The sequence below is a fragment of the Chiloscyllium punctatum genome, chromosome 15 (genome assembly GCF_047496795.1).
Source record: "Chiloscyllium punctatum isolate Juve2018m chromosome 15, sChiPun1.3, whole genome shotgun sequence".
NCBI lineage: Eukaryota > Metazoa > Chordata > Chondrichthyes > Orectolobiformes > Hemiscylliidae > Chiloscyllium > Chiloscyllium punctatum.
In genome coordinates, this window is record NC_092753.1 from 62,918,091 (window position 1) to 62,937,096 (window position 19,006).

General features: G+C 39.0%; 1 protein-coding gene across 1 annotated transcript in view; it reads left to right on the forward strand.

Annotated features, from left to right (window-relative positions):
- LOC140486319 (syntaxin-binding protein 5-like) overlaps positions 1-19,006 on the forward strand; it is a 549,610-nt gene that overhangs the window by 393,405 nt on the left and 137,199 nt on the right. Inside the window, exon 19 of the mRNA XM_072585292.1 lies at positions 983-1,048. Within this exon, the coding sequence (XP_072441393.1) occupies positions 983-1,048 (66 nt within the window). The remainder of the gene's footprint in view (positions 1-982; positions 1,049-19,006) is intronic.

Below are 19,006 nucleotides of genomic sequence, written 5' to 3' on the forward strand. Positions count from 1 at the left end.
TCAGAAATCAGCTGTCCAGCTAACTGCTGGCTAGATAGCTAGTTTGCAAAGCAGAGTGAGGCCACCAGTGCAGGTTCAGTTCCTGTATCAGCTGAGATCAAAATGAATGTTCCTCCCTTTTAACCACACCCCTCACCTGTGGTGTGGTAACCACAGGTTAAACTCACCGCTAATTGTTTCTCTCTAATGAGATAGCAGTGCTTTTGCGCCTCTGTGGCTAGGTTGACTTTACTGGGTCTATCTACACCATAAGGTAATGGTTTGAGAAGACATTTCACCAATTTCTTCAGGACAATTGGGAGTGGGCATTAAATCTGTAGCCCACCACTTAGTAGCCATACCATGAGTGAAGAAAAAATATTGATGATACATTTTACTAATGTCAGTAGTGTGCGAGATAACCTATTGCTGAATATACATTCAGCTATGTGAGGTTAAGAGATGGTGTTAGCTGTAGAGTTGGGCACCAAGTGGCAGATCTTTCATCATATCAGTGCGACTTGATGACTGATCATACTTCCAGCAGCCATTTACTGCATGCACATAAACACCTTCACCAATATGACAGCCAATACGACTTACCCAAAAGTGTGCCCAACTCCCAGGGCCATCATTTTGGAGCTTTGAGGATACTTATCATATGTAAAGAATGTTACAAATGATCTAATTTTCTCAACTAATATATATGTGTAGATTCATCCAGATATATATATATTTATAAATATATCCAGTTATTTGTATGGGCCTGTGTTGGTCATTTTTAATGCTTGGTTTCACTTTCATACCACTGTTCCTAACTGTTGGTGAATGGCTTTATCTTCAATATGCATACAATGAACACATTACTTTTCAGTTATCAGTTTCTCCTATATGCTTCTTGCTACTTGACAGCTAGGTGCCACTTCCTTTCACGTTAGCCTTTGTTTGTTTTTCTCTCCTCTGCCTGCCTGCTGCTGCTGGTGATGGTTTGGCATGCTGACAGAAACTCTTTGCATGCGTGGCCTCTCTAGTTTTTACTCACTGAAACGGCTCCGTGCGTCTTATCAGAGTAAGTCATGCATGTCTGTAGACCATATTTTATTCTGTTTTAAATGGATGACTGCTATCATTTTGCCACAGGGGTCCAACTGGCAGAATTAATATTTGAATTGCAACTGAAAAGAAAATAGTGTATATTGCTCCTTGATATATTTCCAATTTAAAGCGATCATAATTTACCATTATGATCATTCAAAAAACATGGATAAAAATCTGCTTTTCAAATAAAGCCGTTGGGCATATCTTGTCACAGCATCTTGAATTTCTTTTTATTTTTCACATATGTATAATTGACAGTTAACTAGTACTCTTCCATATGGCAAGTTATCCATATAGTAACTTAAAACAAAAAAGTATGGTCTATAATATGCCCAAACTTTGAGTAGGTTGAGAAGTATTTGGTACATTGGATTCTTGCAATTGTCATTTTGGCAGTTGAAATTTTTCATTAAGAATTATGTGCAAAACTGATATTTTGGTTAACGATAAAATCATCGTAAATTCAAATCAGTTACTTTAGACCTCAAATGCTGCTGTCCTTTGCAAAGGTATTAATTCCAGTATAGAGAGACATTAACAGGTTAACAGTTATAATCAATCCTTGCAGTATTAAAAGGGCAGCAGACATGAAGTCACAGTAAACAAATTCCATTATGAAATTTGAAATAACCTAGATGACAATACTGCAGATGAACTTCGTAATTTAAGTTGACATCAAGCGGAATCCACTGTACAGAGCATGGTATCAGACTTGCCAGTGTTTCCCAACTTTTACAGCTCTCATAGTCAGCTGGGACTTTTTATGATATAGTGATTGATAATATAGAAGATGCAACATACAATCAGAGTAGAAGTGCAAAATAATCTTAATTAAGTTAATTGGTCAGCTCCTTCCTTGCCAATTCAGGTTTAACATGCCAAGGTTGTATTCGTTCAGTTACTACTGGAAATGTTTTCAGCAATTTAAATTTTGCATGATATAAATACATAATGTGCCAATTAACTTAGATTAAAAGAAGCAAAGCATATAATCAAGTGCCAATACATTTAGCATTTCTGAATGTACATCGAAGTATGCAATTGTGTAACTAAATATTTGTGATTATTAAATGATTTGTGGATTTTATACACCTAATCTATGGAAGATCTTTGTGAATCACACATAATGTAATTATTGTTCAGAGACAGTCAGAAGTCTGACAATGAGCATCTGTTTGAAGACCACTGAAAATAGATGCATTAAAGTACTCCAATTTCATCTACTGTAAATACTTCCATAGCTAAGTGGGTTATTCAGCAAATATATTAATTAAATTATGATTGGAGAAAATACTATATGTTCTTCTTGGCTTCATTCCTCTGAAGCAGATGCACTTTATTTGATCTGTAATGCTAATGGAACAAAAACTGATCAGGCTGACTGTATCTTTTTGGAAATAATCCCATCCAATGAGATTGAGGACCTGAAATCAAACTGAACCAAAGGAAAAACAAATGTGAATGTATTGCAACCTAAAGTGAACATATAATATTTGACTTTTAATTTAATGTATAACTTTGTTTTATATTTTATTTTAGAATGTAGCATACGTATCAGCTCACCTATAAAACTAGTTCAGTAATAGTCATTAGCTTACTTTTTTCTTTATGATCACTTAATTAGAATTTTCATCTGTCCTTCTGTAATTATATTAATGCCCAATTGCTCACCACTGTTAGTATTACATCTTATAATTTATTGTTTTCCTGACTATCTTCTCTAGAGTTGCTGGGCAGTAAGACATAAAAATACAATAGTCACTTGGTAGTTCAGCAATACTAAAATTCTGTAAAGACATATTTTGTCAAAGCTTTACACCTGGAACTTATCCAAACATTTCAGGAGAATACCAATTTAAAAGAAAAAATCAGCATTTATACTACATGAGCGGGCTGAGCTGAGTGGTCGGTATGTGGACTAATTGGTAGAAGTGTTCCCATAAAGAATACTCCAGTTAATGATGATTAATTGTTAATTGCCAGGCTTTGTTTAAATATTTTAACACACAGGTTGACTAATTGTATTACTTTGACCAGCAAATGGCTGCCACCTATTTTGTTGATTTGAAACAAGTGCTGTGTGTCTACATGTTCTTTCACACTGCAAAGACAGGGCATTATGCATTAAGACATTTAGCTTTCAATGCAAGCAAATAAGTACCACTAAAGGCCTAACTGACAATCCCAAATTTGTAGACTCAGATGTTTTAACAAGCAGTGAAGCTGCTACTGATACTGACATGCTGCTACTGGTTCCATTAAGCCAAAAGGACGTGCTGCCAATCATACAAATAAATAATAAGATATATGAATTTCGGTCTCAGTATGGTGCCACATCTGTAGGCCATCTGTTCCATAGTTTGATGGATCATGTTAAACAGCAATCTCTTCAGCTATTCACAGCAAGGAAGCTTCTTATCACATCCAACCAGCCCATACCTACAGTACTCACAAGATGAGATTATAGTTCTACAATTAGATATTTGATGGATAATCCAAGTATATGAAAACTTATGCTGGCAACCAGTTTAGGATTGCCAATTGAGTTCACAGTGTGGTGTACTTACATGCACTGGAAGCTACATATGTTAATACTGTTTTTTGCAACAGAAAAAATATCTACACAGACTGTGCCTGTTTCAGCTCAATAAAATAGGTGACAGGTATTTGCTGGTTCTTTTCTCAGGACAATGACTTGATCAATCAGAGTCAATCTGCTTCATTTAAAATTTAAACAGCCTGGCATTAACTGATGTCTTCTTCGTGGTAGTCTCTCTACCAATCAGAATCAATGTGTCAACTAATTATCACTCCCCTCATTCAGAATAAATGTTGGTTTTCCCTTCATTAGTATTCTTGCAAATTATCCTGATGACTGCAAGACAAGCAGCCTCAGTAAAACGTTTTGTTTTAGCAAAACACAAGCATCAAGAAAAGTGCAAAAAGTAAACTAAATAAATATTAACATTTAATTTATTATCAAAATTACACAGATTAGATTAGTTTAGATTCCCTACATTGTGGAAACAGGCTCTTCAGCCCAACAAGCCCACACCGATCCTCTGAAGAGTAACCCACCCAGACTCATTTCCCTCTGACGAATGCATCTAACACTATGGGCAATTTAGCATTGCTAATTCACCTAACCAGCACATCTTTGGACTGTGGGAGGAAACCGGAGCACCTGGAGGAAACCCATGCAAACATGGGGAGAATGTGCAAACTCCACACAGACAGTCACCTGAGGCTGGAATCGAACCCAGGTCCCTGGCACTGTGAGGCAGATATGACCTGAGAATGCCCTGACAAATGTATTAATTTCCTCTCCCAGTAAGGTTTTTAATTTTGCATTATGCTAATACCTGTTTTCAACTTGCAGTATTAGCAGAAGCCCAGATGCTTTTGTAGTGTAAAACTCAGTCAATTTCTGAATGTTTTCAGACCTACCATCTTCATTCATGAATACTCAATTCCAGTCATTGCTATTAATGTACTAATCTTGACAAGAACTAAGTGCCTGATTAAGGAAAAACAGAAAATGCTGAAAACATCTGAGAAATCTGTCGAGTCTATGTAAAGCAGACGCTTAGATTATTAACATTTTAGGTGTATATTCCATCATATTGGAAAATTGAATTGTAAATGGAAGTAGAATCATAACATTGAATTACCTTACATCGAATATAAAGCATAGAATTGGATAATTCACCTCAATTAATCAGTGCTAGTGTTTATTCTCCATATGTGTTTTTGTCACCTTTTGTCTACCTATCTCAACCTTTCTGCATATCTTTCTATTCCCTTTAACTCATGTACAAATGCAGTTTCCTTTTGAAAGCACCTACATTCCAACCCCACAAATTAAACATATTTTGCTTACTTTTCCATTGAATGTATTGGTAGTAATCTTGTAATTAAAACCTGTAATTTCTCTTATATGAAAACATTTTCTCAATTCTACTCTGCCTAAACTATTCAGAACTTCAAAGTCTGTCAGGTCTCATCCTAAGTCTCTTTTATAAAGAAGAAAGCTTCAATCTATTAAATCTTGCATTACAGCTGTAATCTCAGTTCTAATCCTTGCAAATCTTTATTGTACTTCCTTATGTGTTTCTATATCCTGTTGATGTATGGAGATCAGAGTTATATACAATATTCTAAATGTGACCTGCCTGGTATCCTGTACAAGTTTAACTACCAGGTTCCCTGCTTCTGAATTCTATGTCCCTAGAAATAAATGGCAGTGCTTTGTTTGCATTTTTAATTGTTTTCCTAATCTGTGGTGCTGTTTTTAATTAATATTTTCACTTATATTGCTAGATTCCTTTTCTTTACAACATAATTCAGAATCCCATTTTTTAAAGTATAGATGCTGATTCTCAGACATCAGGACAATTTCTGGCTCCTGACTTCAGTGATATCTATATGTACAGGGTGCCACATAGCAAAAACAACCGATACATACTTCACAATCGAGAATCCTCACTCTGGCAGTAGGAAGGCATGTCTTGACTGCAACATTTTTTTTCATATGACAGAATGAATCAAAGTACATAAAGTCAAGGATCTTGTGGTCAAGGAACAACTCGTACAAAATATCATATGGCTCCCTAGATGCATGGCTGAACAGCCACTAAAAAATCAATTGCATTTAGTTATTTTAGCAAAAGAAATTGTTTCATATTTTCAATAAAATAGATACCTGTGATTATGTTAGATTAACAAACAATTTTTATGATATCAACTCTGAAGAGAGCTCAGACTAAGAGCCAACAGACTTGTGAAGATAAATAAATGTTGAGATAGTCAATGAACAGCCCTCCTGATGAAGGGCTTTTGCCCAAAACGTCGATTTCGAAGCTACTTGGATGCTGCCTGAACTGCTGTGCTCTTCCAGCACCACTAATCCAGAATGAACAGCACACCCCATTTGAGCCAGTTGACTAATCTATAACTGATGTACCTCAGAGTGCAACACAGCTTCTTGAACAAATAGCTATGTCAGATTCAACTCTGATGTTAGGTGCTGAGGTGACTTGGCAGAGATAAGTTCAAACAGAATATTTGACTCAACCACATACATCAATGTTTGAGTTCATTGCTACTGAATAGTGCAGTCTTCAATTTCACTAATGCTTTTTTGTATTGTGATGCTCTTTTTTGTCACTGTTAAGTATAAATGTAGCTTGGCATCATCAGCAAATTTTGATATTGAGATTTTTATTTCTAAGTTCTGATCAGTATCGTAAAATATAAATAAAAGTATTCCCAGTACCCACCACTTTCTATCCTTTATCCTTTACTCCTCTTCTGATTTCTGTTTTTTAGAGAATTTAATATCCATTTAGCTATTCTGGCTTCGCAGTCCCTGGTCTTTATCATGATATTATTAACCATATCAAAGACCCTTTGAAAATTCAATATTGTGACAACTCCTGTACTACTTTTGCATACTTTCTCCTTATCCCTTCAAAGAATTGTCTAATTTTACTATTAGACCTGAATTTTCAGAGATTTCCCGATTTGGAAGAAAGTATCCCGGATGTTCTAATTTTCATTCCAGGAAGTTGGCTAATAACTGGAGTCAAACCTGTCATCCCCAGAAACAGTTTAGAGACAGCCACAGGTCTCTATGTACAGAGACAGAAAGTCCCATTTCTGTGCTCTACCACTTCTTCCTAGCTTTGAGAAAAAAAACCCTTATCCCCCTCACCCCATACACTCTCCATACCCTATGTGTGTCAGCTGAAGCCATCTCATGCTGTCATCAACTCCTGCCATAGCCTCTAAATCTTATGTCAACCTGTGCTCCTGTACCCACCCAAGGCCCTTTATGGCCAGTGTGCTAGCTCTGTGCCAATGCATGCCAGCCTGTGCCCAACCTTTTGCCCTTATACCTTCTATGCCAATACACCCAATATCCACCAAGAGCAGACCTCACGACCTATGTTGAAATGAAATAAAATAGTGCTTGAAATTTTAATTGATAACTTCATTGTTTAAAGAATACTCTTTAATAAATACCCATTCACTACATTTAAATTTTTTAATCCCTTATGAAAACAAATATTTATCTTCATAGGCTCTCATCAAAAAACTTTATTATGATTTGGATCTGTCAGTCAAGTGGTGACCTGACCAATACTTTTGTTAAGGCACCCCACTATGATTATCTCTTGAACTAATACTTAAAGTTTCTAATTTTATGAATAGGTATATTTCATTTGATGTTTGGTATATTAGGTGAATATTTAGCTGTTTACCAGTCACTAACATAATTAAATGCAGTTATATTATAATCCCTTCACTAAAATTATTTCCTTCTTTATGCAAGCTTAACTCTAAGCATTAAAGTTACTACACACAGATATAACTAGAAGCATACTCACACGCTTATTTAATTTTCTTCAGTTTCAGCTACTTTGCTCAGTGCGCTAAGATATCCCTTATACTAATGCCACTGGCACAATTATTTACTTATTCAAAGCTATATTTTCCATTGTTCTTAGTTTAAATTATTTTAGAATCTCCTTCCCCCACTACAACAAATTACTGATCTGTTTGTGTCAATCCATTTAGTGGGTTCTTCCTGTTCCATGCGGTAGATATCCAGGCACTGAAAGATAGAACTGGAGCCTAGGCATTACACTTGTAAGCTTTTATTGCAGATACACACATTTTGAAAACATCTCTCAAAACCCAATAACAGCTTCAGTTTATTCATATGTATAGGTGTTCAAATGACCTCCAGTTGATGTTCATCATCTGAATATAACTCCCAACTGATATACAATTACCACTCTCAGAATTGTACCACAGAAGCTTCACAGCATATAAGTAAGCTATTTATCCCAACTTGCACATGCTATCTCTTTAAAAGGGCTACCTAATTAGTTCTATTCCCCTGCTGTAAGATGAGAGAGAAGGGTCAGCAAGGCCAATCACAAAGAAGGAGCAAATCAAATGAATGACATGTAAAGATTCGCTGAAGATTGCTGTGTAGATATTGTTAATCAACATCTTCAGAGATGTTAAGATACATGACTGCATCAGGTGGGAGTTAAACTCAGATCTCCTGGCCTAGAGGCAGACAGATTGCCATAACACCAAAAGACCCCCTTAAACAAGTTCTGAGCCCAGTATTTAGTCATTTTTACTTGCCCTATCTGACATAACTTCAAGGAAGGTGGAACTTGAAGCTGGACGCTCTGGCCCAGAGGTATGTACTGTGCCACAAGGTCCCAAGACTGCATAATTTCATGCAAACCGTTTAAAATTTGATTTTTTTCCCTCTTTAAATCCTTATAGTTTTGTGAGTGATTTAGTTTGGTATAAATTTGAGATGCACAGAATGCCAAGTTCAATATCTGAGCTAAACGATAATGAGGGACATAGGTCAAGGAAAGGAATTCGAGGGTGGGGATTGGAAAGCAAGGTGGGACAAGATATTGGAAACAATGTGAGGGGAAATGGTGATGGGAAAATTTGGAGGCTAGAGCATTGCAGTGAATGTGTTTGGGGAATGAGCTGCAGTTTTTTGTTAAATATGGGAAAGGGCAGAGCACTGTTCACCCACTTGGCTTTGCATTTAGGTCAGTACATTTTAGCATCTATAATGTATGTAGTAGATAGTGCCATGGTCTGGTTTCCACAGGACCAGGTGCCAACTGAATAATAAAATAAATACAATAAAGAAAAATAGCCAGAGTGGCCTTAATTTTTATTAACTTTACAAATTTACATGTATTTTAACTGCAGCAATGAAGTGAACCGCCTCCAGAATCAATTCCCTAGAAATCCCGGACAACTGCTTTCTTTTGAGTGTTTTGCATTTGACATCTTAAGTACCCTATGTTCAGAAATGTAAGTCATGCCAATTTAGATAGTTACTTCTGATGCCTGATTTAGACCAGATTGCAAATTTCAATTAGATGGTTTATAGGAAGAAATGTAAGCTCTGGTGGAGCAGTGATAGTGTCCTGCTGTCTGGACTAAGAGTGCTAGGTTCAAGTCCCACTTGCTCCAAAGGTGTGCCATAACATCTCTGTACAAGTTGATTGAAAAAATATACCTAAGGAGACCTATTGAACTGATAACTGCCAAATGTGTTGCTCTATTGCATCCTACCTAGATAGCTCTAAAGATTGTAATGGAGATGGGTTCCACTGGGTCAGCAATATTGATCAACTTTATTGCAGAATAAAAAGATAGCAGTCATGCTTTTGTTATGCCTTGTTATGAATCAAGTGCATGGAGCTAAAGGAAAACAGAAAATGCTGAAAACACTCAGCGGATCAAGCAACAGATTTAGTGAGAAGAACAGAATGAACATTTTGGAATTGGAAAATGTTAGCATTACACAGCTTTTAAGCAAGCAGAGGTGGGAAGAGGAAAGGAGTGAAGAACAAATGGGAAGATTTATGATCAAGTGGAAGGCAGTATTGTCTCACGAGGCCAGCTCACTATCCTGTATGAGCTACTATTAATGATAAAGAATACCATGACCATCCTCTTTTTAGTGTAGGGACTAAGTCTAGTGTAGTAAAAGGAATTCACATCCCAGATTAACTCAAAGAACCTCTTGTAATTAGCAAGATAGTATTTATTGCATGTCAGTAACTAGATTAGATTACATTACAGTGTGGAAACAGGCCCTTCAGCCCAACAAGTCCACACCGACCCGCAACCCACCCATACCCCTACATTTACCCCTTACCTAACACCACGGGCAATTTAGCATGGCCAATTCACCTGAGCTGCACATCTTTGGACTGTGGGAGGAAACCGGAGCACCCAGAGGAAACCCACGCAGACACGGGGAGAATGTGCAAACTCCACACAGTCAGTCGCCTGAGGTGGGAATTGAACCCTGGTCTCTAGCGCTGTGTGGCAGCAGTGCTAACCACCGTGCCACCCACAAACTAGTTCCAGGTTACATTGATATGACAGACATTGTTACTGTGACTTGAAAACAAAATGTTAGATCTCATTCCTTTGAGATCTTAAGCTCTTCTGCCCAAAAATTCATGACATCATCATATGCTTGCAGCATTCAAATATTAAGCGTTTTCAAACCCATATACATCTCCTCACACAATGCTTTATCATCATTAATTTACATTTCTGCATATAATTACACTATCTCTACCTCCATCTTCCTGACAGATCTCTGACTTTACAAATTCAGGCTACCTGCATGTTTCACAATTCTGCTGGTGTGCATTCACTTTGGACTTAGAAGACAGATAGTTTGTTAGGTAGAAGACCATTGCCTTTGATTCTCTTCCCAACAGTGTGAGGTCCCTTTCACCTGGAAGAGCTTTAATCTCTTGGATTGCCTTTTCAGAGGATATCTTCATTGCTAAAACAGGTAATTGCCTCTTTCAGGGTCCTGAATCTCTAAACAGGCAACTTCATCCTTAGAATGTCATGAAAAGTTGAACATTTGTTGTTCCTTCCCAGTGGTGGCTTCCATGTAGTTATATCACTACATCTTCAATCAGAATCAGGTTTTTAATCTTCCAATAACAGTATCCTAAAGCATGTTATGATGTACTTAAACATTTGATTGGTTTGGACTTCCTCATTTTTCCTCAGTGATTACATTATTGGTGTAACAAACATGTCTAATTCCTCAGTTCTGCTATTTGAGAATTGCTTCTGACTTGGCATGATATCAGTTACAGTTACTGAGGATTCTACCTGGGAAGATAAGGAAGTCCAATATTCTGTTTGAACTTAGAGTCACAGAGCTTTAAGTCAGGGAAACAGACCCTTCGGTCCAACTCATCCATGCCAACCAGATATCCTAAATTAATCTCATCCTATTTGCCAGCATTTGGCCCACATCCCTCTAAATCCTTCTTATTCATATATATATCCAGATGCTTTTTTAAATATTGTAGTTGTACCACCCTCCACCACTTCCTCTGGCAGCTCATTCCAAGCATGCACCACCTTCTGCATGCAATATTTGTCCCTTAGGTCCCTTTTAGATCTTTCCCTTTTCACTTGAACCTAGTTTTCTAGTTTGGACTCTGCAACCCTGAGGAAAAGACCTTGACTATTCACCCTGTCCATGCCCCTCATGGTTTTACAAACACCTATAAAGTCACTTCTCAGTGTCTGATGCTCCAAGGAAAATAGCCCAGCCTATTCAACCTTTCCATCTAGCTCAAACCCTCTAACCCTGGCAACATTCTTGTAAATCTTTTCTGAACCCTTTCAAATGTCATAACATCTTTTGTGTAGCAGCGAGACCAGAACTGAACACAGTATTCCTAAAGTGTCCTAACCAATGTCCTGTACAGCTGCAACATGACCTCCCAACCCTTATACTCAATGTTCTGACCAGTAAAGGTAAGCGTATCAAGCACCTTCTTCATTATACTGTCTATCTGTGATTCTACTTTCAAGGAACTATGAACCTGTACTCCAAGATCTCTGTTCAGCAGCACTCCCCAGGACCTTATCATTAATGTATCAGTCCTGCACTGATTTGCCTTTCCAAAATGCAGCACCTTACATTTAGCTAAATTAAACTCCATCTGCCACTCCTCAGCCCACCAGCCCATCTGAACCAGGTCTTGTTGTACTCTGAGGTAACCTTCTTGGCTGTCCACTACACCAACTTATCTCATCCAAGTCACTTCAGCATCTAACATCACAGTTGAATCAGTCATAGCTATTTTATTCAAGAAGCTGTGTTGCACTCTGAGGTACATCAATTATAAATTTGTACGTTGGCTCAAATGGAGTACGCTGATCATTGACTAACGCAACACTTATATATCCTCACAAGCCTATTGGCTCTTTTAGTTTGAGTGGTTCAGTGTTGATATTGCAGAAAACATTTGTGTTAATTCAGAATAATCACAGGTACCTATTTTATTCAAAGTATGATACAACTTATTCTTAAAAACTAAACTAATTTGATTCTTGTTTGGCTTCTGTTCAGCCATGAGTCCAAGGAGCCCCATGACATTTACTACAAATTGTTCCTTGACCATCAGATCCTTAACTTGATATAGTTTGAATGGATAAAGAGTGGAGCTGGAAAAAACACAAAGTCAGTCAGCATCAGAGGAGAAGGGGGGGTCAACATTTCAGGTCAGAACCTTTCATCAAGACTGGGGGATGGGAAGAGGACTGAGAAATAATTTGGGGGGGCGGGGCTGGCAAAGGTGGGTGGGATGGCGATAGGTGGATTCAGGTAGGAGATGGCTGTGATTGGTCAAGGAAGGGTGGACCAGACAGGTGAGAAGGACAATGGACAGATTGAGAGGACAGATTGGGGTGGAGAGGAAGGGCTGGACCTGGGATGTGGTGCAAGGTAGGGAGATTTGAAAGCTGGTGAATTCTATGTTAAGGCGGTATGGTTGGAGGATGAGGTGTTCTTCTTCCAGTGGTCTAGTGTTGACGGTGGAGGAGGCCCAGGATGGACATGTTTTTGGGGGAGTGAGAAGGAGTGTTGAAAAAGTTGCAACTGGAAGGTGGGGCTGGTTGGAGTGTACAGACCATAAATGTTACTTGAACCAGTTCCTGTGTTTGCACTTGGTCTCTCCAATGTACAGGAGACCACACCGGGAGCACCAGATGCAATAAATCAGGTTAGAGAAAATGCACATGAATTTCTGCCAGACTTGTAATGATTCTTTGGACCTTGATAGGAGGTGACAGGTGAAGTGTGGGGGCAGGTTTTACATCTCCTGTGGCCACAGGGGAAGATTCCATGTGTGGAGGAGGGGTTGGTGGGGAGTGTGGACCTAACGAGGGAGTCACGGAGGGAGCAGTCCCTTCAAAAAGCAGACAGGGTTGGGAGGGAAATACCATTTTGGTGGTGGGGTCAGATTATAAGTGGCAGAAGTGGCAGAGGGCCAAACCTCAAACCATCTGACAAGAGAGGTGCAGTGGTAGTTTAGAGCCCTGACCTCTACTTTGCCAAAGATAACGTAAACTAGCTGACACCTCCTGCTACAATCTGACCTCTCATCACCAAGCCATCATCCCCAAGATCATCCACAACCTCATTGCCTTAGGGGATCTCCCACCCACAGCCTCCAACTTCATAGTTCCCAACATAGATCACAACGTCTTCACCTTTGACAAGCAGTTCTTCATCCAAACACATGGAACAGCCATGGGGACCAAATTTGCACCCCAATATGCCAACATCTTTATGCACAGGTTAGAACAAGACTTCTTCTCTATGCAGGATCTCCAACCAACATTATACACCGGGTACATTGACGACATTTTCTTCCTCTGGACCCATGGCAAGGTGTCACTGATAAAAACTACACAGTGATATCAACAAGTTTCATCCCACCATCAAACTCACCATGGACTACTCTCGACTACCTGTCTCATTCTTGGACACATGCATCTCCATCAAGGATGGACACCTCAGAACCACACTCTACCGCAAACCCACAGACAACCTCACAATGCTACACTTCTCCAGCTTCCACCCAAAATATATTAAATCAGCCATCCCCTATGGACAAGCCTAACGCGTACACCGGATCTGCTCAGATGAGGAGGAACGTGATGGGCACTTAGATGTACTCAGGAATGCCCTCACAAGAACGATGCTCAACTCAACCGCCAGTTCCGACGTGCCACAGCAAGGAACCGTAATGACCTCCTCAGAGACAGACACATGCTGCAACTGACAGGATACCCTTCATTGTTCAGGACTTCCCAGGAGCTGAAAAACTACGCCATGTTCTTCGTGACCTGCAACACATTATCAATGAGGATGAGCACCTCGCCAAGACCTTCCCCACACCTCCACTGTTTGCCTTTAAACAACCGTCAAAGCTCAAACAGATCATTGTTTGTAGCAAGCTGCCCGGCTCTCAGGACAACTCCATACAACCCTTTCATGGTAGATGCTGCAAGACATCTCAGAGTGTGGACATTGATACCACCATTACACGTGGGGACACCTTCCACCTTGTACGTGACAGGCACACATGTGACTCAGCCAATGCTATCTATCTTGTACGTTTGCAGCCAAGGATGCCCTGAGGCATGGTACATTGGGGAAACCGAACAAAAGCTACGACAACGGATGAATGGGCACTGCACAACAATCAACAGACAGGAATGTTCCCTCCCAGTTGGGGAGCACTTCAGTGGCCCAGGACATTTGACTTTGGACCTTCGGGTGACCATCCTCCAAGGAGGACTTCGGGGCAGGCAGCAGCGAAAAGTGGGCGAGCAGAGGCTGATAGCTAAATTCAGTACCCATAGGAAGGGCCTCAACCGGGACCTTGGGTTCATGTCACATTACAGGTGACCGCCATTGCACTATACACACATTGACACTCCTACACACACACACAATCACATACACACGCACACACACAGGCACTCCTATACACACACATACACACAGACACTCACACACACCCTTATCGACACATACACTCCCACATTCATACAGACATCCCTCAGATACTTAGACCACTCTACACTCATACACACAGATACACACACTCTCTCATAGACACTCACAACCCCCCCACCCCAGACAAGTACACACACTTCCACACTCACACATGCACCCCCTCACAGACTTAAGACACCCTACACTCACTACACACACAAATACACTCTCTCACACTCACAACCCCCAACCCAGACAGACACACACACGTACAAACAAAGACCCACATGCACACATATACTTTGTGGGGTGAATTGGTACTTGCAGAGTTACATTGTACTTTGCTCAAAAATTGCATGAATTCATGTAAAATTCTGAGCTCAAAAACTGCCTGAATTCATGTTATCTCACTTTTAGATTAGAATCAATCTAAACATCATGGCATAGACAGAGAACACAGGGGGCTAACACCTTCAACATATTGTCTAGCTAACATCAACTATTACAGCTAACCTGAGAATGCAACTTTTAAAAAAAAGGTTTTGTGATTTACACATGAAAGAAGTGAAACTATCATGGTATTTGAACAGATGAAAGACTCAACAGACAATCAAGGTATTTTTCAATGTATAATTTCAGTTCCATCACACTGTAAGCTTTTGCTAAAAATTCTGTGCCTTACAATTGTGTCCTCCACTATCACCTGATGAAGGAGCGGCGCTCTGAAAGCTAGCGTGCTTCCAATTAAACCTGTTGAACTATAACCTGGTGTTGTGTGATTTTTAACCTTTTCCTCAAGTTCCTCTATTTCTTCCTCTCCAGCAGACCCATCCAGTCCCCTTTCTCTGACACTCTCATTTGCCAAACTGGTCCTCACCCTTAACAACTTTTCCTTTCAATCCTCCCTCCTCCACAGTTACATCGGCACTATCCCCCACCTTTTCCTCCAATACATCGATGGCTGTATTGGCGCTGCCTCATGCTCCCATGAGGAGCTTGAGCAGGTCATCCAGATCTTCCACCCTGACCTCATATTCACCTGGACCATCTCTGATACCTCCCTCCCCTTCCTGGACCTCTCCATATCCATCTCCGGCAACCAATTCAGCACCAACATCTATTACAAACCCACTGCCTCCCACAGCTAACTCCCACCTCCCCTGCAACAATGCAACCCTATACTCCTAATTCCTCTGCCTCTGCCATATCTGCTCCCAGGTTTAGCATCTCAGATGTCCTCCTACTTCAAGGATTGCAATTTCCCCTCTCCTGTGATCAACAATACACTCAAACACACCTTGTCCATTTCCTGCACCTCTGCCCTCAAACATAGCCCCCCAATCCACTCTGACTCTCCTGCATCTGCAGTCCTCACTATCCCCAAGTTTATTTAGTTTGACTCATTCTGCCATTTAAAAAAAGATTGAGGTCAAGACATGCTTTCCTATTCTAGAATAAGGATTCTTGATTGTGAAGCATGTATATGTATTTTGCTATGTGGCCTTCCTGTACATTGGAACATTTCTTTAATCATGGCTCATAATATGGTGAGAGACTTTCAATGAGACCCACCCCTATCTAACTTAAAATTGGTGAGATAACCATTGATCTAAATATCAGCACTCCAAAATGTAAAGTCTTATTCTCTTATTTCCTCTAGGAGCAATTTAGGCTTTCCTTTTGTTTCGATAATTCCACTTGAATAAGCACTTTATGTTGATTGCTATTTACTTTCTCACATTTCTGAAATTCTTTTCCCCTTTTTTGCATTTTCTGAAAGTGACCTACTTTGTGACGGATATATTTGTTTTAATAGCTGAGCACTAACTGTACCTAAGGTTTCTTTGCTCCATCATGCTGAAAAGGATTTCTAATGTCTAGTGTCTATCCTAATTGCTGTATTGGCTTCTGGCAAGTTATTTCTGGTTTTATGCTTAAAACATTGATCACCATGCCAAGGTTGAATTTCTCCTCTTAGGTCTAGCTTCCGGAGTTCTGTTTCACTCACTATCTGAATGTCTTTTTGAGAATCAGCGCTTCTTTGGAATTCAATAAATCTGACAATTGCACATCAACAATTTCAACATTTTACATTTCAATAATTATATCTCTTATGAATTTGAACTTGATGAGATCATCGTTGCATTCCAGTGCTAACCTGTAGATTTCATTAACAAAATCGTCTATGGATTCTCGTGAATGCTGAACTATTCTAATAAATCTTATTCTTTGCATTTTTTTAAAATTAGTTCCAAGGTTAGAGTAATTGCCAAAAGCACTCAGTAATTCTTCAAAAGTATCTGTTGCTTCTTTCACCATTTGGAAAGCTAAAATGTCATCAGCTATACTTGCAATTTTGTATGAATGCATGTTTACTTGTTCAGCCTCTGCTTTTGGATCCAACTCAGAAGCTATTCTCCAACTCAGAAATTGTTTTCTTGAGGATATCCAGTTCGATGTTCTATTTGGCCCCTCTCTGAAGTTAAGTCTTCCTGACAATATTATCCCTACTATATCTTCCTAATATTATTAAATAGTTTGTTTTCTTACAAGACTTTTATTTCAGAATAAGAGCAATTCTGCTGGTCATTGCTGTTCTACTGAAGCAATTTCCTTTGGTTTACCAGGAGAATGAAGGATTCTCACCCTTTGTGGATAAATGGAGGATTCCTGCTTTTTTTTCTGTGTCTTCACTGCAGGAATCCTGCCATTCCTGGCTTAATAAATGATTCTGTATTAACAATTTTGCTGAAAGATGCCCGCTGTGGCTTTAATAAATGATTCCCATTTTAATGCTTGATTCCTGCTCCTCACAGTTTCAGTAACTAGCCTTTATCATAACTCTTATGAAGAATCTCCCATTTTTTCGAAGGCCTAATAAAATGCTCCCAAAATTACCTTCTCCATTCATCCAGGTATATTTAGGCTTTTAAACTGCCTAACCTTATCATTTTAATTAATAGTTTTGTGATCTCCTTAGATCTGGTTGACTTTTTTTAGTAGACCTACACTTCCACTTCTGCAGCTATGTCTCATGTTTGTGCCTATTCCTATGGTGACAGTGATTAATCTGAGTACAGTAGTAAGTCATTTTATAACTTGTATTTCCAAACCAGATTACTGTGAATTTCTAAAGTTTCTCATGGCCCACCAGGAATTTTGAGTTTTACTCACTGAGGCTCTGTTTGTACACTCATCAACTTGACTTGGGACTGTTCTGACTGATCTTCATTCCACTATGCAACTTATAGCTACTAATTCTTCTTCCCCAGGGAGTTATTAGCTCTCTTGTTTCAGCAGGCTTGAAATGCTGTTATCATTCATCAGAGTATTCTTCATTGTTGAGAATTGCTATGAGGGTTTCTTCTGTAGGGTTCTTAATTCCTCAGTTTTTCCCTGTGACTGACTGTAACAAACAGGCGACTTAAAGCGGACGCTGAAGATGTCACATTGCTACTCACCATGTGCAGTGTGAGCAATCAAATCAAATCCACGCTGGCTGGATTCAAATCAAATTAAATCCTTACAATACTGATATGGAATGCCAGTTCAATATGCTGTATGAGCTGTTGCTTATGATGAAGGTTTCTGTGGCCATTTTCTTTAAGCATAGGGAACTACAGGGCCTGCTTGGTCTAGTGTTGTAGAGAAAAACCACTTTCTGGTATAAATAGAAGAGTTTCTCGTAGATAACAAGATATAGTTTGTTGCACATTATCAACTAGTTATAGGGTGTATTCATATCATAAGACACTGTTACAGAGGAGGATACGATGTTGAATCTTACTCCATGAAATCTTAAGGTATTCTGTTACAAGTTTGTTTGGCACCAACACTAAAGATGGTGCCAAGGATTATTAATCCTTTCAGACCCATATACATTGGCAGCAGAGATTAAACAATAAAATAATAATTATGATGTTGCAGAAAATTAAAATGACAGGTCACTGAAAACTTGGGGTCATGCTTCCAGAATGAATGGAGGGCTCTGTAAGGTGAGTCATCCAATCTGTATTTGATCTCCCCAGTGTAGAGGTTACTACGTCATGAGTAGCAAATATGAAATACTAAATTGAAGAAGTCTTTCATTTTTGTTTTGTTTTTATACAGCAGCCATTCATGAAGATCTGCCTTTCCCTTTATGGCACCTTTAGAAGCATCTTTTGTTCCTTGTTCAATTACAAACTCTTTTTCCCTTGAACCAGCATTCTTTCTTTTTAATTTAATCTCTCCTGCCTGCTATTCTATCACACAACTTCCCTTTTGCTCTTTTCCCTCTCCCTTGCTCTGTACTTGCTTAAAACCTATTATATCTGTAGCTTCTTTAAAAATTTCTGACTAAAGTTTGTCAATCTAAAACAAATAAATCAGTATTTGCAACACTTTTTGTTTTTATTTCAAATATCCAGAGTTTATAGCATTTCAGTTTTATAATGAGGTGAAAGAAAATAGTTTGCTATGCAATGCAGATTGCCAAAGTTTTAGGCAACTTGATAAACATACTCTAATGCTTGGAATTATGCATTATCCTAATTC